At 42.2% G+C, this 24404-nt stretch overlaps 2 protein-coding genes across 3 annotated transcripts in view; one reads left to right on the top strand and one right to left on the bottom strand.

The window, feature by feature from the left end:
• Positions 1-24404, bottom strand: part of e2f1 (E2F transcription factor 1) — a 106227-nt gene that overhangs the window by 68279 nt on the left and 13544 nt on the right. The gene's annotated exons all lie outside the window — the stretch shown is intronic.
• LOC121713567 (E3 SUMO-protein ligase ZBED1-like) lies at positions 22578-23897 on the top strand. Its single transcript, XM_042098276.1, has 3 exons — positions 22578-22698; positions 22930-23373; positions 23502-23897. The coding sequence occupies exons 2-3, from the start codon at positions 23064-23066 to the stop codon at positions 23786-23788; spliced, it is 597 nt and encodes a 198-aa protein (XP_041954210.1). The 5' UTR covers positions 22578-22698; positions 22930-23063; the 3' UTR covers positions 23789-23897.

Genomic DNA, 24404 nt, shown 5'->3' with positions numbered 1-24404 from the left:
AACGGTAACATTAACATTTATTCTGGTAATAGCCAGTGCTGTGATTTGATCAATGGTTTAATGGCAAACTTAAATAAGGATGTTGCTGGATAGTGGCTGCTGGATGTTGCTGGATAGTGGCTGCTACAACAATTGAGGGAGAGAGTGCTGGAGGAGAAGAAGAAGGTCGAAGAGAGGGAGAAGAGAGGGGAGAAAGAGGTTGGGCAGTCCAGTACCAGGCAGGGGGAGGAGGAGGAGGAGAGAGACAGGCAAGAAACGGATGAGGACATGATGAGGGCTAGACGTAAAACTATTCAGAGTATGGAGGAGGATGTCTGTGACCTAGGGGAGATATGTGATGGTCCAAATCAGGCTAGCCATTTATTTCATATTGCGCGCACAGTTATTATTATTATTTTTTTTTTATGTATTGGGAGTTGGGGGCCTGTGCCCCAGCAAAGCTCTAGGTCTAGAATCGCAAAGCTCTAGGTCTAGAATCGCCTCTGACGGCACCTCTTCAGCTGATTTCGTTAGTTTATTTGGAGCTCCTTAAAATAGGCAAAGGGTAGGTTTTCAGAACAGACAAGTCACATACTGTACAATCCACTTGATAATCCATTGACCGATCCCAAGCCCCGCCCCCTTTTACTATGTCACAATGACGACTTCGGAGGACCTCGGTCAACCTCAGTCAATTTTGAATTTTCTAGTGTCGATTCTGTAGGACAATACGCCGGTTATGCGAATGCTATAATGCATACTGCCTAATACTACTACTAAAACAGTCCATTTTCTCTTCCACAAAACTGGGCTAAAAGGCATGTTAGGTACCTTTCCTTCTCTCACTGCATTCTCAGAATCTCATCCTGTTCCTCCTATATCCAATGAATTCGGTGGATAGAAGAACTAATTTCTTCCATCTTTGCTGGCTAGTCTAACTTTCCGCTTTTTCTGCGCGCTCTTGGACTTGATAGAAGCGACTACTAGCGAGTCACAACGCAAAACTGCTAACGTTGATGGGAGGTGTAGTTTTTATGCTGCATTCACGACGTGATTCTATGGTTTGCACCAGTAATGTTTCTCGATGTTGCGGTGTATTTTGTAGACAAACATTGACATGGTTAGAAGTCATTCGCACCAGTGCGCCTAAATATTTTTTTGCACTCGCACGGCATCATTTTTACTCGCATGTGCGAGTGAAATGGGCGCACTGTAGAGCCCTGATCTAGGCTATATTTGCGCATTATGTCAATGACGCGCATCACATCATCTGTTTTTAACTTTTTGGAAACTTTTGAATTAACTGAAAGAAGATCAATATTTTTCGTTAGTTTTGGAAGTTTATTTTTACGTAGCATACAATGGCCAGTTCCGACAAAGCCGAAATTGCTCCTTTTGAAACAATGACTGAGCAGGCCGTGCATTTGTATGGTTATATTGATTGACAGGGGGGGATCCCAAGCAGCTTTCAGCCATAAGGCTACTTTGAGAACATTTCCTAATTCACCCGGCACTGATATTCAAAATGTTGAAAACTATTTCGGCATACAAGCAGTTTAATTAAATGTAATTTTCGTTGTAAACAAACAGGCTACTTGGTGAGGCTTGGCCTCACAGATGTGCTCGTGCCTTAGATGGCAAGAAAAATGTTCACATTATAGGCCTATTAACTGACGGCCCGATTCATGTTGGCTGGGGGGCAGGGGGGCCCATCAGACATTTGTGCCCAGGGGACTATGAACTGTTAATCCGGCCCTGCCCCCAACAAATCGCACCTTTCCACCTCAGTGGCCGTATTCACAAAGAATTTTAAGGCTAAAAGTAGCTCCTAACTGGCAAATTTAGGAGCAACTCCTAAAAATAATGGGCATGTCACTCCTAACTTTAGGACTCCTAATTTTCACTAAAAGTAATTCACAAAGCATTTTAGACCTAAAAGTAGCACCTAAGTCTGGGATAGCTTAAAAGAAGTCGAGAGGACTCCTAACTCACTAAGACCTATTCACAAACCGCTTTTTGTGGCATTTCACGTTGCGATATTTTGAAATCCTATGCGCTACATGAGCTTCCAATCGCGAGGAAGCAATTTTGCATTGTAGGCATAACTAACTGATGCAATAACGCCACCAACAACAACCAAAACTAGGCTACATGTAAATTAAAAGTAACGTTTCATTGTGAATCAAATTAAAATGTTCTCCTCTTTGCAAACATATGTATAGGCATAGGCTATGATGACAGATTAATTTAATAATGTTACAAAGATACTGCATCAATCCGTATGTTTCGTTAGGCTACTAGGCCATTTGTTTTGCCTTACTCTTGATTCATTTAGGCTAGGCCTTTTTATTCAGTGATTCATCATCTTCCGTCCTTGTGTAGCACACGCATTCTCAGACCTGTCACCTGTCACTCATCATCATAATGGAGGTGTTTGGAATCATTCCCACGTTACAATCATCAGCCAATCAAGGTGGTCACTTCAGTCAAGCTGTGCATGAGTAATGACGTCATCAATAGCAACGAAGACTTAAATATGAGGGGACTGGCATGCAATTCTCTGTGCTTAATGAAAATATCCCAATCTCCCAATATCCCAAATCACAAAATAATGGTTGAATATTACTGATGATATTTCATTGTTATTACTGATGATATTTCATTGTTATTTAAGAACATGCAGACAAAAAAAACAAAAACATCTTGCCCGTAAAAAATCATCATATCGCATATTGTGGCATATCGCATATAGTGGCCCAACCAGATCTAGGCCATTTTCAGAGCCTCCTCTATGGTCAGAACAAAAATATCAATGTTCTTTCGATGCTGTTTGCGCTAAGATCCCAGCTTTATCCTCAGCTTGATATTACTTACTTTTTTCCAGTAAGAGGGCACAGTTTTCTTCTAGCGGACCGGGTCTTTGGAAGAGTGGAGCAGGATCAGAAAGCAGCCAACTATTCTGTTGCCCGAGGAATACATCAGCATTCTGCGCAAGCATGGCACTGTCCATCAATATTGAAAGGATTGGGAGTGTTATGAATTCAAAAGAGAAGCAGCCAAATTTACGGCATCACAGAGATCCTTCAAAATTAGTGAGGCAAAAGTTGAATATCTGTGGTGACAAACTTGGATTAAAAGCGTTCGTTTGCTGGTGCATTTTGTCAGCACTCTGTCCTGAAGCGAGGCAAGAAGTGGTCTCATTTCAAGCCAGCTCCTCTTCCTGACGTCAACTGGGTCAAGGAGGCCAAGAAGACTGATGTCTTGAAGCTGCTGGGTGAGTTGGGAGTGCCGAGAGCTGTGCAGGACTTCTATGACAATATCCTATCAAGTGCTGGTGACTGACATTGTACAAGACCTTGAGGATGAATGAGTGCCTTCAGTGTTGTATTGTTTTATTGATTTAACTCTATACTGTTTGAATCTAAAGAAACTGATACACCGCCCCGACGCCAGTCTTCCGTTGTCGTCAGTGGTAGCTTTTCCGCCGATTACACATTGAATCAGTGCAAAAGCTACCGCCGACAACACCCGACGTCTGACGTCAGGGCGGTGTGTCAGGTTCTTAATGTGTTTTTTATATCAGAGTTTTTATCAGAACTGTTGCAATCTTGAATATATTCTATACTATTTCAAACTAATAGGAGTTTTTATCAGAACATTTTGCACTGTTCTTGCAATCTTGAATTTACTCTATAGTATTTGAATCTAAAGACACTGACACACCGCCCCGACGTCGGTCACCGTCGTCGTCGGTGCGTAGCTTTTCCGCCGATTACACGGTTCGGTGGTCCGAGTGGTTAGTGGTGTTCATTCATTATTAAAAACAAATATATTGGCGCAATGTATGATTTCAATCCGTGTTATTTGCTATTGTGGAACTATTTTTTCAGATACCTCACAACCGCGTATAAACTTCCGCTCAATATTTGAGTCTGAAGCATAGACAGTAAAAGAAGGTCTCGCGGGGGAAAGACTACAACCAAATGTAAACAGACCCCCTTTCCGTTTCCGGTAGCGCAGTAATATCAACGAGCAATGAGACTTCCAACAGAAATCAATGGGATTTTACAAAATCCCAAATAAAACACGACAGAAACTGAATTTCGCTACGCTACTTGTTTTGTAACATCAACGAACATCACTAACCACACGGTGAGTTGCATAGTTTTGAAAACAGGTTGTTTTAAGGACATGTTTGTGCATGCACTTAGCCAGCCACTCTGAAGCAGTCGAAGCAGTCAAAACAAGTCAGCAAGTCGAGACAGGACCCATCGTCAAAATTTTGGTGTCCACCACTCTTGTTCATCCAAAACAAACCAGAAAAGGGACTCAAAGTGCTAAATACTTGAATTATAATTGGAAATAATTCATAATAATTAACTTACTTGACCACTTTTCACTTTTTTTTTTTTATGTTTTGTTTTATTTATTCCATAATTTATATTAATTTCTACCTCATATTTATTATTATTATTACTACTGTATTTTCCGGACTATAAGTCGCTCCGGAGTATAAGTCGCATTAGTCAAAAAATGTGTCATGAACAGGAAAAAAACATATATAAGTCTCACTGGACTATAAGTCGCATTTATTTAGAAATGTATTTCACAAAATTCAAAACCAAAAAACAGAGAATATGTAACTGGACTATTGAGGCCAAGAAGAGGGCCGGATAGGCCTAATTGTAAGGTAAAAGATTCACTGAAAGAAAATGCCATGTGGTACACCAAAATTTTGCTAAAATGTGGAGAACACAATGCAATCAAGCATTTTGGGCAATGTGGAGTCACAAGCTGGCAGCAGATTAAATGCTCACGAGAGAGAAAAAGATGGTTTTAACCCTTAGAACCCTAAGCTGTTTTTAGGGCATTTTCACTACCTTTATTCATAAGGATTTATTCTGGTCATTTTCAGCAGAGTCTAGGCTATTCAGATCATAATAAAATAATAAAACCGGATTATGAACATGCTTTGCCATAGAGAAACACACGATAGCGTTGGATTATAAACATGCTTTGCCAAAAAAACAGACAAAAACGTGGGGTAAGTCCAGCTATATGAAGTTATTATTTTGCTGTCACTTCGTCTGTTTTATAACCCAGAAGGATGTACTTGGTATCAAATGATAGCTCTGTGTCTCCTCTCTCATCTGACATGCGTGCCATATCTATCCGATCACGGGTCCGCGAGTAATTCAAATGAGAGTAATTGGTGTGCAGCATTGGCTTGTGTACATGACGTTATTATTTTGCAGTCATATCGTCTGTTTTTATAAGCCAGAAGGATCGATATACATGGTACCAATGGATAGCCCTGTGTCTCCTCTTTCATCTGATATGCTTGCCATATCTATGCGATCACGGGTTCGCGAGTAATTCAAACGTGAACGCAGAGAAGTATAGACAGTTAATATGATGCAATTTGATTTAATTTCATGATATTCATACTTGATCGTACAGACAAGTGTGTAGTCTCGTTGGAAAGCCCCACTTCTGCTCTGTCACGCAATAAAGGTTTTATCTCGCTGCGATAAACGGTTCCGGACCAATGTAACCGAGAAGAAAGGGTGTGTTTTTTGACGCACTTTGCGTCAATCGGGTTCTAAGGGTTAAAAAGACGTGACCGAAGCGAGCCAGGCGATCGGCCTATAGGCCCGACAGTAATTGTAAAGCAATTTACAAAAGATTCACTGAACAAAAATGTTGATGTGGTACATGAAAATTTAGCTAGAAATGTGGAGAATGCAATGCAATCAAGCATTTTGGGTGATGTTGAGTGACAACCCGGCAGCAGATTAAATGCCCATGAGAGAGAAAAAGATGCGTTTTAAAAAGACGTGCACAGACCGGTTTTAATAGGACGTGCAGACCAAAGCTGCAGCAAGCAGGTGATATTTAGAAATTTATTTCACAAAATCCAAGACCAAGAACAGACAGATGTAACTGGACACAGAGGCCAAAAATATTGAGAATTCTACAGGGAATGTTAGTGAAGACGAAGGAGTGCACAGTGGCAAGAGGCAAGCCGAAGGCTGCTGACGAGTGCCCGCGCTAATTGTGAAGCAATTTACAAAAGATTCACTGAACAAAAATGCTGATGTGGTACATGAAAATGTAGCTAAAAATGTGGAGAATGCAATGCAATCAAGCATTTTGGCAGAAGAACAATTGCTCGGCTGGAAAAAAATATGTGCATTTAAAACCAGGGCCTAAATTTCATTGTGAGTATTGCGCAAAAGTTATTAAGTATTGAGCATAATAATAAAAGTCCCACAACTCCATCATAATAAGAGAAATTCCCACACATGTTACAGCGCTGTCTGATAACGTTAATCTAATAATGGAGCGGCCTGAATGCGGGACTATTGACTGGACGGACCAACTCTGACTTCAATTGAACCCCATGCAGAGACACACACGCGCGCATGGACCACTTTGGGGGTGCCTCTCTCTCTCCCTCTCTCATCGCTGAAGTCAAATTATAGCCTAGAAGGTGCTTCTACATCAAACACGAAAACAAACGTTTAGCAATCAGGAACCGTCATGGAATTTTTTAATCACAGAAGCATGACAGCCTATAACTGGGAACATGGATGTGTTCTCCATTTGAGGAACGTTATAATCGATTGCGGACGTGAACAGACAGATACAGACACGGAGCGCATAGTAGGCCTACTTTCACTTTCTAGTGTGCGTATTCAGTACGTGAAAAATAATTATTAAAACAGTGATCAAATATTAGCCTACATGGCAGTGAGTTTTGTTTTCAAATGTTTTCATGCATGTCTAGATAACGGGTGAGGAATGTTTAGGAGACAGACTATCGTAAATCTTCAAATTATGGCTGGGGTCTTTTTATTTAGGCTGCGCAAAGCACAGAACCTTTATTTGGGGCATGGCTTACTGTTTGATTATATTGCTAAATATCGGGACTGATGACCACTGAAATCTTTGGGGTATTTGATGGTTCACTATTAAGTTTCATGTATGTGGTGTTGGGATTTCCATCCGCTTATTGCGAGATAAGGCATCCGCTTTCATTTATTCATGGACGTTTGTTGTGCTGAAATGGAAACCTTATTCATTATTTTTTTGAATTATGCATGATTTATTTTTTTATTAAATTTGTAGGCTGATGCCTGGCAGCAACAATTGTGTTTAAATGTAGGTTACTGCTTCAGCCTCTGGCAAGCTCAGAAGGGGGCGGCATGCAACTGGTAGCTTGAGAGCAACGTGTTGGAGACTCATGGTGTAAGACAATGACTTTTCATTGGCAACAATATTAAACCAACCAACAATATAAAATATTAAGAGCTCTTTTATGAGTTAAATTGAAACAAAATTATTACTGGCCTTTATTTGTCCGAATCTGAGGCCCAAACAGAATCCTGGCCATAATTTGAGGATTTAGGTATGCACGTGTGTTTCAGGCATAGCGCAACAACTAATCTCTGACTGAAGTGCACAGAACTTGTGCATTTGAGAGCGCTCTCTCTCATTACTAGACAGTAATGTTTCATGTAGGGTTCATGTCAGTTAATATGAATTAACATTTAAAAAAATGTTCAATTATAATTTTTTTCATATATAAGTCGCACCTAACTATAAGTCGCAGGGCCAGCCAAACTATGAAAAAAAGTGTGACTTATAGTCCGGAAAATATGGTATATTAGGGCCTTTTGCCTTTGTTTAGTGACTGCAGAGAAATGGGGTGAAACTAGAACATAACTGCAAGTTTCATCCAAAAATTGGTATGGAACATGGATATCGATAATATGGATGGTCTACACGACCCCCTCCCCCCTCCCAAATCTCACACACACACCAAACCCCCATAGACATTTTTAATTTGTTATTGATTGTGTTAGCTTTAACCATTTTCAGTGTTTTCTGATGCATCTTAACCCTCTAGGCGCCACGGTCGACTTTAGTCGACAAGATGCGGTACTGAATAAAACGGCCGATTTAGTCAAATAGGGTGTCATATTTCGTTCGACCTCCACTCCACTAGATGGCAGACATGTCATACGTCATCCCCGAGTCGAAAAATAGGCAGGCTTTAAACAAAACTTTCTAGCTACAGCGCATTGAATCAGTGCGTGAAATACCGGAGCTAGTGTGCGTGTGAGCCACTTTGTCAGAGCGATATTGTCAACGTCAGCGAGTATTTGCATTAGATTATCGTCTAATGGCATCAAAAAAGTTTACCCGAAATGAAGTGTTGGGTCTTCTATTCGCGGACCCTGATTCTGAAGGGGAATATCTGCCTTCAGAAAATGATGGTGATTCGTTTAGTGAGGCTTCAGATGTGTCCCTGCCTTGCAATGATGCAGCTGGACAAAGTGAGAGTTTACTCCATAGTTTAGCTTACACCAAGCACAAACGTTGAATCGTTTGCCCAATGTCACTGGTGGGAATAATGTTTCACGGATTCGGAGTGTTCATCGGGACGTTAGCAGGGTGTTAGTGGTGTGGCGAACGAGGCTGGAGGTAGCCTAATGTCCATAGCGCTAGCTTCTGTCTTTTGAACGTGTGCCTCTCCGCAGTCGCGGCGACAGTAACGTGGTGGAGCCTTTGTCTAATGCCATTGGGTATGTTAGACGAGGTCGAAGTGCTCATAGGACAGTTAGGGGGGAACGTAGAGGCAGTGTGGGGAGTCGCAATGAGAATTACAGTAGGCCTAGTCCGAGCTGCGCAAATTCTCTCCACTCTACGCGAGCGCGAGGCAGATCTGGCCATGCTGCTCGCAACAGGAGCAGAGGTGGTGACACGGGGCAGGAGAGCCATTAGGCCATGCATAGTCTATCACAAGATGATGGGAATGCCGGCCCTGTATGGATAGGATATGGATATGGATAGTCATTATCTCTACAGCAAAAGTCCTGCTACATAAAAAAAAAAAAAAAATTGTCAGCCATTTATTAGTAATGATTTACACTGTTGATTATCTATTTCCCTGACCATTTAGGACATATATGTGTTCTTTTTTGTGTGTTCATGTCCTTGTGATGTGTGTGTCTTTGTCAGCTAAGAAAAAAACAACAACAAAAAGAAAACAAATACTAACATTGTCTCTTGTCTTGTCTCGTCATCTCACTTCTGATCTGTGCCTTGCCGTGGCAGGTCTTGTCTACTTGTGTTTGTGTGTCATCTGAATAATATATATGTGCCCCATACATGGAATCAGAGTGCCTACTGTATGTAGTAAATGGAAAATCTCTACAGCAAAAGGCGCCTACCGCTACATGCATTTGGTTTGTTTCTGCCATTTATTAGTAATGATTTACATAGTTTGTTTACTACTTAGTATTTACCTGAGCATTCAGTATTGTGCAATATAGCATACAGAAGGTGAGGGACATTTTGGGGAGAAAGAAGTGGTGCATTTTATCATTCAAACATGCGACTTTTCATGAAAATTCTATAATCCAAGATGGCCGCCACCATACGACGTCATAATATGCAAATTAGATATAAACATTTAATCCCTACATAAACTTTGGGTCATCCTTAATATTTCTCGAATTTACAGAAAGTCTCTATCTCTTATCACTTTTAAGATATAGCCTTTTGAAATGAAGATGTCAAAATCGAACGTTTAAAAAAAAACCTCTGGGGTAAAGGGTTAAGTGATTTTACTACTTTTTACTAGCCTGACGTAGTCATACTCAATTCTAGTCAGAATATGAGTCTGATACTGCTCCATTGGGACATAATTATGGGGCGTGTTTCAACCGATACAGGGGGGGAATGCCTCTGCACTCAATTGGATAGACCTAACCAATCAGAGCAACGAAATAGCTTACCGTGAGGTGTAGTAAGAAAACACACTAATCATCCATCTTCTCCACAAATGCCTTAACATTGTTTTCTGGTCTTTTGTAAAAGTGCCGTCAATAACTCCTAGCCTACAACACTCATTAGCGAAATCTAAGAGATAGTAGGGTAGGCTATTAGGAAAAAACTGATAGCCTATATCCCCTCTGTTTTAAAAAATAATTCTGTTGAACACTGATATGCTACAAACATGTTAACCCTTAAGAATGTAGGTTTTATTTAAACCAACGTACTCCACTGGGTGAGTTTTTGGGCTGCGTCACTAGCGTTCTACACTGACATTCTATAGTCATTATTAGGTGGCCTACAATCTATGCAGTGTTAGCATGGCCTGATCTGTTTTATTTCACGTGAACATTGCAAAGTACCACACACATACACATGCTTTCATCATGTGTTCACATGTGTTGCATGCATGCACCTGATTACGCAAATGAAGTTGCACTGACAACGTGCTACAATTGTCACGAGGATAACAGGACACGCGAATATCTCTGCTCTTACCTCAGACGGATGTTTAACTCCAAGGAAGTTTTTGTTGTCGTCTGTTTCCTTCCTTCACATGGATTTAACGTAAGTGCCCTTATAATTTATGTATCAAATCTAGAAATCAGTTCATAAGTTATAGCGTTATCATTTACAGCAATCGATGTTGTAGCCTACAGATGTCATTATCATATAATGTTAGCATACTGGTCTTTGTTGTGTTTGAGGGGAAGAGGACAAGATAGTTGGTCGATGGTAGTGAACTCTGTGAGTAGCCAGTCAGGATATATACTTTTAGAAGTGGAAGACACACTAAAGAAAGTGAACGTCATAGGCTATCATATTCCATCCATTCAATAAACCTAATTCTGCACAAATCTTAAACCAGGCAGACGAGGTATGAAAGGAAATTAGCTGTTTTGAATGAACACAATGCACACAATATGATAATTTTACTTTCTGAACCTAGGGGTTTCAATATCTGATAAAGGATGTTTCAGTTTAAAATTTTGGAAACAAGGTAAATGACATGACAGACACACACACAGGAACAGGAACAAAAAGTTGTCATTTGTCTGTTTACAACTATAGATTATTGAAATATTAACTATTGTTTGTATGTTTTTTGTCTTTTCCTGACATGACTGGACACTCAGAAATGCTTGAGGGTGTGGTATTCCTCAAAGCAGGGAGTCACACACAGTGGTACATCACAGGGGACACACATGTGCTTCGTGGCCTTCCGCAGCTGTTGACGCCTGGTTGTTGTCTGGCAGACCCTGCAACGCCTCCTTGTGCAAATACCCTGCTGAGATGTCTGTCACCAGTGATGGGAAGTGGCGAGCAGTGAGACGGACTGGGTTGTCAAGTGTTGGACGGCCACCACTTGAAGGCCTCCTCGCAGTGTGGAATTCCTCCAGCAGCTGACGTGCCAAGTTCTCTCTAAATCGAGCATATGTCATCTCCTGTCTGGTCAATTCATGGCAAAGCACATAGCTATTGAAAACAGCCACATCCAGCACAGAAATAGCTTCTTGTACCACTTGAAGGACTTTCGAGCACAGTCAACAAATGTGTTTCGTTCATCTAAATTATCCACAGATCCCATTTTCTTGTTATATTCCACCACACAGACTGGCTTCACCACTCCTTGACCTGTGGCATAGTCCACTTTGCCCATTGGTACCATGTCTCCGGAGTGCACAGTGGACAAAACATGCACATCACGCCTATCATGCCATTTCACAGACAGCATTTGTCCATTATTGAAAAATGCAGAATCACCTTTAGACATTTTTTTAGGGAAATGTGGCATGCCTTTCCTGTTGGCTCTAACAGTACCACAGGCACCAGTTGTATGCTGCAAAAGATGATTAAAAAGGGCAGGGCTGGTGTACCAATTATCCACATATAGAATGTGACCTTTATCCAGAAAAGGCTCCAGCAATGTGAGAACAACTGACCCAGAAATCCCCACACCCTCAGACATGGTAATATCTGTCGATTTCCCTGTGTAAATGATCATGTTCTGAACATATCCTGTCTTTACGTCACACAACACAAACAGTTTGATGCCAAATCGATGTCGTTTTGATGGAATGTACTGTTTGAAGGATAGTCGCCCTTTCCACTTCATCATCGACTCGTCAATACATAGGTCTTGGTGGGGATAAAAAATATGTCTGAAAGATGTGATAATTGGGGTCAAAACAGATCAAATTTTTTGGAGGGGGTCAGTTGAGGTCATGCCGGTGAAATGCAGAGCTCTAAGTAGCAAGAGGTAGCGGTCCTGAGAGAACACAGTGGCAAAGAATGGTGTGGATAGCAGGGGATTTGTGGTCCAGTAATCTCTGATGTTGTTCTTTTTAACTGGACCCATGAGAACTAAGACGGCCAAAAAGAGATACAATTCAGCTATTGTGGTGTCCACCCACCTTGCCAGCTTTCCAACACAGTTTAACTTCTCCCTCAGTGTCTGGGCATAGCTGTTGGTCTCTGCCACAATAGTAGCCACAGTGGAGGGAGAGATAAACATTTTAAAACCCTCCGTCGGATTGTCAGGTTGCTTCCTAACCCCTGATAAAGACCTGGCAAAGTTGACACTTTTCAGACGAAAGTTTCCTTCCCTCGTGTCCTCCGACGCCTCTTCCTCCAAAGCTGCCAAATTGTCCGGCAACTCCTCGTCAGGAGTCACTTTCCACAGGTGCAGGTTCGGGTTCATGTCCACATCAGAGTCGTCATTAGATGTAAAAATAACCCTGATCTCTTCATCAGTAAGCTGACGCATTTTCAAATGTGCCATGACTAATGTAATATTATTGATGATATTGTATAGCGTCTATGATTTTTTCTGAATGAATGAACTTCGAGATGCCGGTCGCTGTAATGTTTTGCATTGACGGACTTGATGGATGCACTTATATTGCGCAAATAAAGCTGTGATTATAATAGGACAAGATAAAGATGTATGCGCATTTCTTGTGCGAGTTTTAATGTCATGAATGTAGCAAACTATGTTTCCTGAGCCGTGCGTTACTCAAAGCTACATAGCTTGTGAATGAACGATGTTTGTTTCCAGCATTCCGTTCACTAGTTCACATTCCGTAATTTGCAAACATATATAATAGCATAATAGAAAAGCATGTTTGGCGAAGTCTCTGGCCAGGGTCCTGAAGTGATTTGCGGGATCGTGCAGGAGTCAACTGCGCAGGCAGGAGTCGTGCAGGATTCCGCAATACACCCCAAAAAATGCGTTAAAGATGAGGGACCCTATAGCCAGGACCACGCGAACAAATTTGACGCGAGAGCGCGAGGTGCGCTAATTCCCTCAGATCAGAGAGACTTGATCTGATATAAGAGTGATAGGCGTCGGAGGACCCCGGGCGAGAGTTTTGAGCGCTTGATCGGACAGGCCGTTATTTGCCGCGTTGGTGGCTGCACCATAAAATATGTAACTGCCTGCTGGGATTCCGATTTGCGTTAAAACAGCGTTGAGCTGCGTTTGAAAGTGAGTAACGGAGCGTCCGTAGTCTGGAGGGGGGATCTTTCCATGTGATGGAAAAACTAATTAGCCAAATTGTATAGGGCTGCAGGAGAGAGTAGATGTTGAAAAATGACAGCCCAAACACACGCGGTTGTGAAGTTCAACATCTAATGCACCCCAATGTTTAGTAGGCTAGTAAGGCCTAAGCATTTAAAATAGGCTGCTGTAGCTAACTGCGGTAGCTATAACGGCAAGAGAAGTGATGAGCAGCAACACATTATTAGAGAGGATTCCGAGGAACAGGGCAGAGCTACACGCAGGTGCAGGTGCTCCCTTGGTCAGATAGGGAAGGGCTTTAATATGCTGACACTCAATGAACACAGAGAAAGGCGAAAAAACTCCGACATTTAAAGGAGAAAAATTTCTTCCTTGCCCTCTTGGCAATTAGCGACAGAGCAACAGCTCCTGTGTATCAGCTGCCTTACGGCCAACGCCGGCATTGAGTTAAAGCGATGCTCCCTTAAATACATTTTGTGATCACCACATAGATTAAATTGTATTACTATTTAATGTAGACATGGTCTCAGATGAGATGCCGATACGGTAGAGGGTGGCGGCACCAATCCAGGGAAAGAGGGGTGAGGGAGAACCAGGGACGCTGTCCCTGGCTGGGGAAAAACGCGGGCTCGAACGCGGTTCGCGCCGGTGGGAGATGATGGGGAAAGGGGAAAAAGTAGCGATGCGGTCGCTACGGGGGAAGGGGGAGGAGGTTACGCAGCACCCTAGGTAGGCAAAGAGAAAAGTGGGGAGGGTTGATTAGCTGGAAAGAGAAAGAGGCCGCAGTAGCGGAAGGCAAGGTAGAGGGCTGCACGCGGGCTGCCATAACTTGCTGCGTTGAGTGAGCAGGGGGAAAGCTGTTTAGGAATAGAGAAAGAGGCCGCAGTAGCGGAAGACAAGGTAGAGGGCTGCATGCGGGCTGCCATAACTTGCGAGTTTGGTGAGCAAGGGGAAAGCTGTTTAGGAATAGAGAAAGAGGCCGCAGTAGCGGAAGACAAGGTAGAGGGCTGCACGCGGGCTGCCATAACTTGCGAGTTGAGTGAGCAAGGGAAAAGCTGTTTAGAAATAGAGAAAGAGGCCGCAGTAGCGGAAGACAAGGTAGTGGGCTGCACGCGGGCTGCCATAACTTGCGGAGTTGAAAAACATGTTGCATGAACAGAGGGGGAGACGCCGGAGGAACGGAGCTCCGCGCTGATTGTTGGAGAAGGCGACGTAGGTCTGCTTTCCTTGAGAAACGAGGGCAATCGATCCTACATCCAACTCTGCTCTAATCAAAGATATGGTTCGCGGAGTAGCTCTCCTTGCAAGCGGAGTGACGCCGATGCTGCAACTTCGGCAGATAGAGGCAGACTGCGAATAAATAACCTGTCTGATTGAAGGAGGCGTGGCAAATTCCGTCATGCTCCTCCCGAACTTCCGTTTGTTACAAACGCCATTACATTTCGCGGTCATTTTGATTTCATCTTATCAGTGGCCATGAGATTTGACTAAACACTGAATAACATCATCATTTAATTTTTAAAAATCACTAATTTTGCTTGTTTTATTGTGCTTGATGTACTGACTGACATTCAGAAATATGCCAATACATGGCAGTGAAGCTAGCAACATTTGTAGCCTCCTGTAAGCAAAAGTCTTCCCAATACTTGCCACTTCCGTGGATTTTGTCATGTATAGCCCGACCACACAATCATAATATAAACTAGATCTGCAAAATGTAGACATAACAAAATGGTAGTGGCAAAGTGATTTGCGAGAGACCATCTTTGACTTTGAGAATGTACAATGTCAGCCCATGTTAGCCAACAAGTGGTAGCCCATTGTTAAGCAGCAATTAGAATACTTATGTAGCAACATTCCAAACACAAAAGTGTGACGGTACGCTTTTACGGATAGTTAACGGCCGTCACACCAGTGTGACGGTACGTTCTTAAGGGTTAAGGCCTCAACAATGGTCCTTTTGGTCACAACATGTGATTTTTGACACTGTAGTGATAGTGACCTGTCCAATCAAAAAAGAAAAGCATACCTTTGAGGTAAAAATATGGGTCTAAGGACCTAAGTATTTCAATGTGACTTTTTCAGAGATATTGACAGTTTATGAGCTAAATATGACTATAATACTACAGTGGGCAGTGCTTCGACTTGGCCAGCTTCCCTCGCGGTCTGCGCGTGGGATCACGCGGCATCACGCGACTTTAATTTGTATTTTTCCAGTGACGCTGCAACGACGCTGCAACAACTGGCAGAGGTCTCAAGTGAGCAGGGTGTCTCGTAAAAAGAAATGGAGCTGGAAAACCCTACACAGACTTCACTACAAACTTTAGCAGACTGGTTTAGAAATAATTTAATAGCCAGAAATAAGCCTGCCCTGCCCTTTTAAACATTCTGGTTTTCTCCGAGTGCAACGATGATAGACAGACATCATTTGGACAAAATATAGAGCATATTAACCTCCATTGCTCAGCCAAATGCCTTCCTGTTACGTCCTGTTATCACGGAGTTACAGGCGATAAACGATATTTGATGGTCACAAGTTTACTTCATTAGCGTTTATTTTTTTGATTATTAAAGGCATGACTTTGTGCTTATTCAGAAGAGCATTTAGTGCTCTCCCCAATCCCAGACGTTCACATTGCATGTTTGTTTGTAATGGATGCAACCGCGTGATACGCTTGTCATAGGCGCCGATACCGTGGGTGCTCCGTCTCTCGGGCACCCACTGAAAACATCGAGCACCCACGTGTGCCAGCTTATAGTCCCGGCTAAATTTATATTAATTTAAAATCAAACATTGCAGTTTATGTTAAAATCAGCATCTCTCATAATGTGATTGGATATGTTGCTGTCAATTCCCTACTCCATAGACTAACCACCAATGAGAGCGTCTCTCGTATGAAAATTCCTGACACTTCCCATCTGAAGAATTAACGCAAGGCTTTGTCGGGTCTTCAGCCCCGAATGTTTAAAATGTATATAGCCCTGAATATCATTTTAAAAGTAGTCTGACAAAGCTTATTGTTTTGTGACACAGCTAAACACTGGTACCTCATAGAACGTCTATAACATAGCCTAGGTGGTCGCAACTCACACAAGTAAAGCAGATAGAAAGAACTCATGGAAATCTAGCCTACAACACGCAGACAGCTTCATGCGCAAGGGAGAGAGAGCGCGCGCACAGGTGCTTTATGATTGTTGGCTTCTGATGGTATCTTGCTAATTCACTGAACTGCATTAGGTGACACAAATGGTATTGCCTTTATCTTATAACTCCTTGTCTGAGCTACTACCAAGCCTATGGTTTCAGATGTTCAGGTCAGATGTTCCCTGACAAAGACATTCGAAAATTAAGAATGTTTATTGACTTGAAAAATACACAAATTTTTGCAAACTCCCTTTATTCAACCCTTGAAGACATCGCGGTCTGGTGCGCTATCAGTGTTGCGCGGGTTTGGTATTTTAATCAACTCGACCGCAACTCGGACCGCGATTATTAATTAGGACAAAATTATACCCGACCCGCGATCCGACCCTCTTATTTACAAAATGTGTGATTTTGGTATAGCCTGCATGCAGTGTGACAGTAGGCCATTTCTGTAAAACAAACTAATTTATATGCGAAACCTTATGCAGTAGAACTACACGCAGTAGGCATGGAGGTTATAATGTTTGCACAGGAGAGAGAATGAGAATAAGAGCGCAAGCACGCACGCAACCACCAAGGATTAGAACACTAGGATAAGATTTGAAGGCCATGGACATTAGAGTGTGGCTACCCGACCCGAGCCCGACGGGTCCCGACTAGCATGGGAATAACTGAGGCATCATCTGCGTCGGGCTCGGGTCGGGTTCGGACATAAAAATGAAAATGCCTGTCGGGTTCGGACGCAACTCTGTCGGACGCGGGCCGAGTTCAGACAGAAATTTGCGGCCCGATCCGCACTCTAATGGACATACATCTTCCTTTCGAAAACAGAAATGGTGAGGCAAGGTATAGGCAAGAGAGATACATGCTGGTCAAAACGTTAGCGTAAGAACTGGTTTATAATGCTGAATGAAGCACAAAGCACATTTACTAAAGCACATCCACTGTTTAAAGTCACAAACACAACGAACTAAGGTAACTTTTTTGCATGCGCGAAACTATACATACCGGTAGATATGGCTATGTAGTCTGTGCCATAACATTTATTCCTGCAGGCTGCTCGTTTTGGCTGTCATACTTTTAAATGGCTTCGCAAAAAGTAGGCCTACATAGACCATAACTTGTACTACTGTCATCTTCTTTAAGAACTTTCCCAATATTTCCCATAGCCTATATCGCTTTTGCTGAAGGGGTGTCTTTATTATTTTAACTCGCGTCTTCAGCTTCTTTACTGTTGACTTTACTGTATTGATGCTTTACTGTATTCATGCTAGCCTTCTCGTGATATTTTAAGTAGGCCTATTTGTAGAAAATATATATTGAATTAATTTTAACTGACCCGCCGGCAAATGACCCGAATATCATTAAAATATTTTGTTTATGACTCATAACCGCGGGTGACCGCTTAATTTCGGGCAGACCGCGCAACACTGCACTATGTAGATCGTTTCTCGTACCATTTAATTTTTCAGAATTTAGGTCTACTAGGCCTACAATAACGTCATCACCAAATACATCTTTTATTTTTAGTTAATCAACCACAAAGAGTAGCATAGGCCTACTGTGCACAGTGCACTGACGACTGTAGCAGCCCAAGGTAACCAGTTGTTGTAGATGAGAGGCATCCCCTTGTTTCATATAGCCTGGACAACATGTTACCTGGGTGTTGCCTACGTTATTAATTAATGGTAGCCTACAATAGTTAATTGATTCGGGTAACATATTAGTTGGCTCAAAGAGTAGGGAATCAGGATGGAGAGAGTCACGCGTGTGTTGCTTTTGCGGGATCGAATCCAGTTTAATGCTATTTTCAAAACATATATTTTTTTACATGTCTTTTGTCCGAGTGGCTGTAATGTAGCCGAGCGCTCATGGCGTATGAAAAGCGACTTCAAAACGCCTAAAACAACTTGTTTGTGAATGTCTGACAACTGCTGCAGCGCATGCACGCGCAAGGAAACCAGTAAGTGGAGAAACCAGAAGGCACACAACACCGGAACAATTTTAAGGCTATTTCGCATAGGCTACTCAATAGTGCTATTTCACACGCATTATAGCGACCCCCACTCACCGGGGTTAGGTGGAAGGTGTTAATAGACGATTGGCGTAGCCTACAGTGGACTAGGGCTGTCAAAATTGCTCAAAAATGACGTTCGAATATCCCCTCTAAAATAAACACATGTATTCGAATATATTGGAATATCTAGGCTATATTATTTGCACATTATGTCAGTGACGCGCATCATGTCATCTGTTTTTAACTTTTTGTATGTTTATTGCTTGACAGGGGGGATCCCAAGCAGCTTTCAGCCATAAGGCATTTCCTAATTCACCCGACACTGATATTCAAAATGTTGAAACTATTTCGGCATATCCTATAAGCAGTTTAATTAAATGTAATGTTAGTTGTAAACAAACTGGCTACTTGGTGAGGCTTGGCCTCACAGATAGGCCTATTAACTGACCGCCCGATTCACGTTGGCTGGGGGGCAGGGGGGGCCATCAGACATTTGTTCCCAAGGGTCTATGAATTGTTAATCCGGCCCTGCCCCCAACGAACGCAACTTTCCACCTCTGAGACAGCTTAAAAGAAGTCTAGGACTCCTAACTCACTGACCTACTTACTGTAGGCTGCGCAAACCACAGGCCTTTTTTTTGGGCAAGCCTGCATTCGAGTCAAGCCTTCTGTTGAAGAATTTTATATAAATCCTGCGCTAACAGTAATCCTCCTACCCCCCGCTACCACAGCTGTGGATAGTGTGGCATGCTCACGCTTTATGTCTCCTTCTTGCAAACTAGGCCTATAGCCCAACCATTTACGTCTTCAAAAAATAACAACTTGCCAGATATGCCTTCATATCTTTGGGCTTCATTTAGCATTTTGTTCTTCCAATGGAAATGACTCTTCTATATTTGCTGCCTGCTGCATCCTTTCTGTTTGTATTGTTTAGAAAATGTTTGACGTCTTGAGTTAATGCATTAAACATTGTTTGCTGGTAACCAGCCACAAATAGCCTACAGATTCTTGCGTGAGTACATTCTCTATTCTCTCCCAAATGTGCCCGTTCTATAGGCTGGCCAAGTGCGTAATTCTGCGGCATAAAGCAGATGTATTTGTTTATTGTACAGAAAAATAAAAATAACCAGTCAAGCAGTCAATTGACTACATTGCAGTCAATAAGTAGGGCAAATTACGAAACCAAAACGTGGGTCATAGTTGTCTAAGCCTCTGCTGTGAGGCCAAACCCATGAACAAAGACACATTGATATCTGCAATAGTTTTTTTTTGGCGAAACAAGCTCACAGCCGAACGAGTCATAGCACTGAAGGGAGAGGCAACTGGCATGTGATCTCCCCACGGGCCAATGGATGTACAAGTTTTCTCCTGTGCCTACGATATTTAATCCAGTGTTTTGTCAAATTGCAAAATGCTATTCGTTTTAACGAATTTTTATGATAGTATGAAGTACTTTTTGTATAGGGTACTATCGTAATTGCTTTATACTCAATACTTGACCAATGGCTATTGCATCTGTCTATTGAAAGTGAGAATGTGGCATATGATATACTGTGTAGGCTTCATAAAATAAAATAAACAGATTGCTAAGGGCCTACAAGCTGATCTGGGGTGCGTTTCCCGTACAACTACGGAGGTTAGCTTTTTACTAACAGGATGCATCATTCAACTAACCAACATGTAAGTTACGACTGTTTCCCAAAACTGTCGTACTTACATAGTACTGTAAGTTTGGACCATGATAGTTTCCAAACTTCAGTAGTCTGGACTAAGGTGGTTAAGTTTAGTAGCACGTGAACGGGCACCTGCACATACTTCTGTGGCGCATTGCGTTAAGGCCGGCAGATGACAGCCGCCGTTGCACAGCAGTTACCAGTCCCCTGTCCAAGAGTTCGAATCTGGGTTTTGAAAGATTTTGACAACAATATTGACATCGTTGTTTACCTAAGTTTATCTTTTGTGCAGATCATATTATCAAAATCAGGATCAGCCTTCTTGGCTTGGTTTGCGTAAACTAACAAGGACCCCCCCCCCCCCCCATGAAAATCAAAGGCTACATATTCTCAGCTGACTCGTCAAAAAGTGCGCACCACCTTATTATTAGCTGCAGGTATGTGACTTTTACTTACGCACACATGGCTGCAAATTGACTTTTAATTTATGTATTTTCTGCCTTGGGCATTTTAAAATATGGATGTATGGTGGTTAGAAGTGTAAATATCAATTAGAAACCTAAATATATTTATAATTATTATAATTATTACACAACTTTACGATAGTGGTTGCGAACGTTCGTTGCTACTATGGTTTTGGGAAACACTAACGTAGTGTAACGATGCATTGGACTATGTAAGTTCCAAATATGAATGTAATTCTGCGTCATAAAGCAGATGTATGTTTATTGTACAGAAAAATAAAAATGGCACGTCAAGCAGTCAATTGACTACATTGCAGTCAAGAAGTAGGGCAAATTAATTTGCGAAACCAAAATGTGGGTCATAGTTGTCTAAGCCTCTATAGTGTAGCCTGTTAAAAACGTCGCAGAAGCCTACCCAAGGCTACAGATTAATTCTGAACAGTTATTTCTCTACTGGCTCAATTATCACACCACTGTTTTGATTTGCGTAGTTGCGTTAACCCAACACTGACAATAATGTAGACAGCAAATTTCGATTTCCGTTACCACCGTGTAGTCAAGCCTTAAGCCATACCCAAGTAGCCTAATTCGAGGTAAATCGAGCTTTTTCAGAAGGGGCGGCAGGCAGAGCGATGTACAGTGGCAGAGCGACGCACAGTGGCTAAAAGTGGTACTAAAGCTTCACGCAGCTTCACGCCTCGTAATGCGCGACTGAAGTGGCCATTTGAAAGCGATGCCCACTGTAGGCCGTATTCTTGCACAGCTGCTTAACCCTTTGCAGATGGCCCATTCTAATTTCGGTAGCCCAGTACCGATGACGTTCAAGTCTAATAACTCCGCCATACCCCAACCAATTTTATCAATTAAAACTTCCTCAAAAACGTCACATCATGGGATTTGTGCCGCAAATTTTTTTTACTACGTAAAGGAAAAATCAAGAGTTGACGTCTCCCTCCACTAGAGGAAAAACAGCAGGAAGCACTATGCATCGTTGATCTTGACGTCGTCTAAAGGAGAAACTACTGGATCATCTGAGGTAAAAACAAGTCTTTTTATGTTATTATTACTTGTTATCCATGGTATTACTTCAAAATCGTTTTTTAAAAGTTATTTTTGCTGGTAATTACACCTTGTATGCATGGCCGTAACATAATACGTGTGTGTGTTCACTTCAGCTGATGACAGCTGGTATTTTAGCACACCGTAATCTTTAGTAAACTCATCATTTTCAGTCATTTTTGGGGGATTACTATATGTCAACCAAGATTACAGACCTACTAAGACTGACACTTTAACGATTTGTTCTATTTTCAACGATGTTGCTTGCTTGTCATCTGATAGAAAACTAGCTAAGTTAGGTAACGTTAGCATCAGGAGAGGCTGCAACATGTCCTTGACGCGTAGTCGCAATAAAGTTCACTCCGTGCTTCATGACTGCCAACTTTATGTCAAGTATGTATTGCCTAATCAAGTATGTCAAGTCAAGTATGTAACTTTATGCCTAATCTGTATTTTATTGTCAAATAAACCTTTCATTCCTTTGTAATATGTATAGCACAATTTACAGTTGTTTGTAGCCAAGTTGCTTGGCTTACTTAGATAGAAACATCTGACATGAATGACAACGTTAATGTTACGTTACCGACGTGAAGACTGTGTTGATCACCGATGGTGTAACAGTTACAACAGACAATGCGATGAACTATGTAAATGCTGTAGAGCGGCACTTGGGGATCACAGATATCCCGTGCATGGCTCACACAATTAACCTGGCAGCGAGAAAAGGGCTTGCACAGCGTTCTTCAGTCAGTCGCCTGAAGGCTGCCGCCCAACATTTCAAGCACTCCCCTACAGACAGCTACCTTCTGGAGGCCAAGCAGAAGCTCCTTGGTCTCAAACCAGTCCAGCTCATCAACGACAGCCTCACCCGCTGGAATAGTACCTATGAAATGATCTGTCGGGCAGCTGATCAACAAGCCCCGGTTGCAGCGGTGATTATGGAGAAGAAAATCAGCCGTCTGGAGCTCAGCAGTGTGGAGTGGACCTTGATGGAGAAGGTCAGTAACGTTGGCTAATTATGTTAGGTCTAACAATATTATGTCCCTAATGTTAACATTACTGTTTGCAAACGTTGTAACACGTAAGGCTAGTTAACGTTATCTAAGCGAAGTTTGTGTGTTTTGTGTAACGTCAAGTGCAGGTCAAGTGATACATAGCCTAACTGCGCTTGCTAGCTAGCATGTTAGCTAGCTATCTGAACTTAGTGGCGCTGTGTGTTTGTCCCACAGGTGAAAGACGTGCTGAAGCCACCCAGGCGCTGTCAACAGAAAACTACCCAACAGCATCAGCGGTCCTCCCCCTGCAGTATGTGCTTCTGACACAACTGAAACCCTCCACCGATGACCCGGCAGGCGTGAAAGAGATGAAAACAATGATGTCAACTGATCTGAAGGCGCGATATGGCCCCGACAAAGATGCATTCTTGCTACTGAACACAGCCAGCTACCTCGACCCGCGGTTTCACCGACTGGTTCATTTAGAACAAGAGTCACGGCAGGCAGTGCGAGATAAGGTTCAGAGGGAGCTTGCAAAGGTCAGCGAGGAGACAGGCGGAGAGGAAGGCCCTGGCCAAGATGAGAACGCCAGGACTAGGGAGCAGCGCAAGGAAAAGAACGCACTTAGCGCGATGGGGGACCTCTTTGGCGATGTGTACTGCCAAAACTTGGCAGGAGGTAATAATGATATCAATAATAAATTATACAAAATGTTTAAATATAGCCCTACATTGGAATTATAAAAAAATGCATATAAAACGTAGCCCAAAAAAACACCTTAACAAAAACTAATTTATTTTTAACAGTCAGACCGAATGAAGATGTGCTCCAAAGAGAAATGATGGCCTACGACAGTGAGCTCCCACCCCCGTCTGACAGCAACCCGCTGTCCTGGTGGAAGGAGAGAGGCCCCAAGTACCCCCATCTCGCTAAGCTGGCACGCAGCTACCTGGCAATATGCGGGACATCCGTGCGGGCGGAACGAGTGTTTTCCACCGCGGGGAACATAGTCACAAAGCAACGCTCTTCTCTAGAGCCAGAAAATGTGAATCACCTCGTGTTTTTGGCGAACAATTTAAAAAACTCTGCATAACAGCCAGATAGCCCAATGGCGAGTTCTAATTTAGCCATAGGCTACATGTTTGATTGATGCTCTGCATCTTGACGTGTTCTACATTTACAAAGTTTTTGGTAATTGTTGTCAGATCGCGTTACAATGTCAGTAATGGCTGGCTGGTAGAATATGTGAGCGAAACAATCGGTTAATGGGCCGTAAGGTAGAATGTGCTTGTTTTGAATTGCGTACAGGCTACCAAATAGGGCCTAGTCTACCTTTATTTATTTTGTCTATTCAGTAATTAGCCTGACTGGCTTATTTTTATTTCTTTTTTATAAGAACAGTGTATAAAACTGTTTGTGTTTTAATCCAGAGTCTGACTTTTAATAATATTAAAATAAAATAAAAAAACAGTCGTGACAGTGTTTTTCTTCCGAAAACATCATTGACTTACGAAAGGTTCCTGTAAGCTTGTGTATTTCCGATGGAGCTCTGTTATATTCTGACTCATAAATGCTCAGCCTTTCGTGAACGTAGTCTATTGACATTGAATGATACACTGCCCTCTGGTGGACAGAACATATAGAAATTATGTTTAATACCAATATTGATCTTACTGAAGACATTTAATGGTCAACATATTATTAATACA

The sequence above is a fragment of the Alosa sapidissima genome, chromosome 7 (assembly GCF_018492685.1).
Source record: "Alosa sapidissima isolate fAloSap1 chromosome 7, fAloSap1.pri, whole genome shotgun sequence".
In the NCBI taxonomy this organism is placed as follows: domain Eukaryota; kingdom Metazoa; phylum Chordata; class Actinopteri; order Clupeiformes; family Clupeidae; genus Alosa; species Alosa sapidissima.
Note: the sequence above shows the minus strand (reverse complement) of the source record. Positions and strands in the feature narration are given on the sequence as shown.

Excerpts from the sequence above, each read along its gene's own strand:
- LOC121713567 (XM_042098276.1), top strand. The coding sequence starts at position 23,064 with ATGAAAACAATGATGTCAACTGATCTGAAGGCGCGATATGGCCCCGAC. Across the intron at positions 23,374-23,501 it reads CTGCCAAAACTTGGCAGGAG|TCAGACCGAATGAAGATGTG; the intron begins GTAATAATGATA and ends TATTTTTAACAG.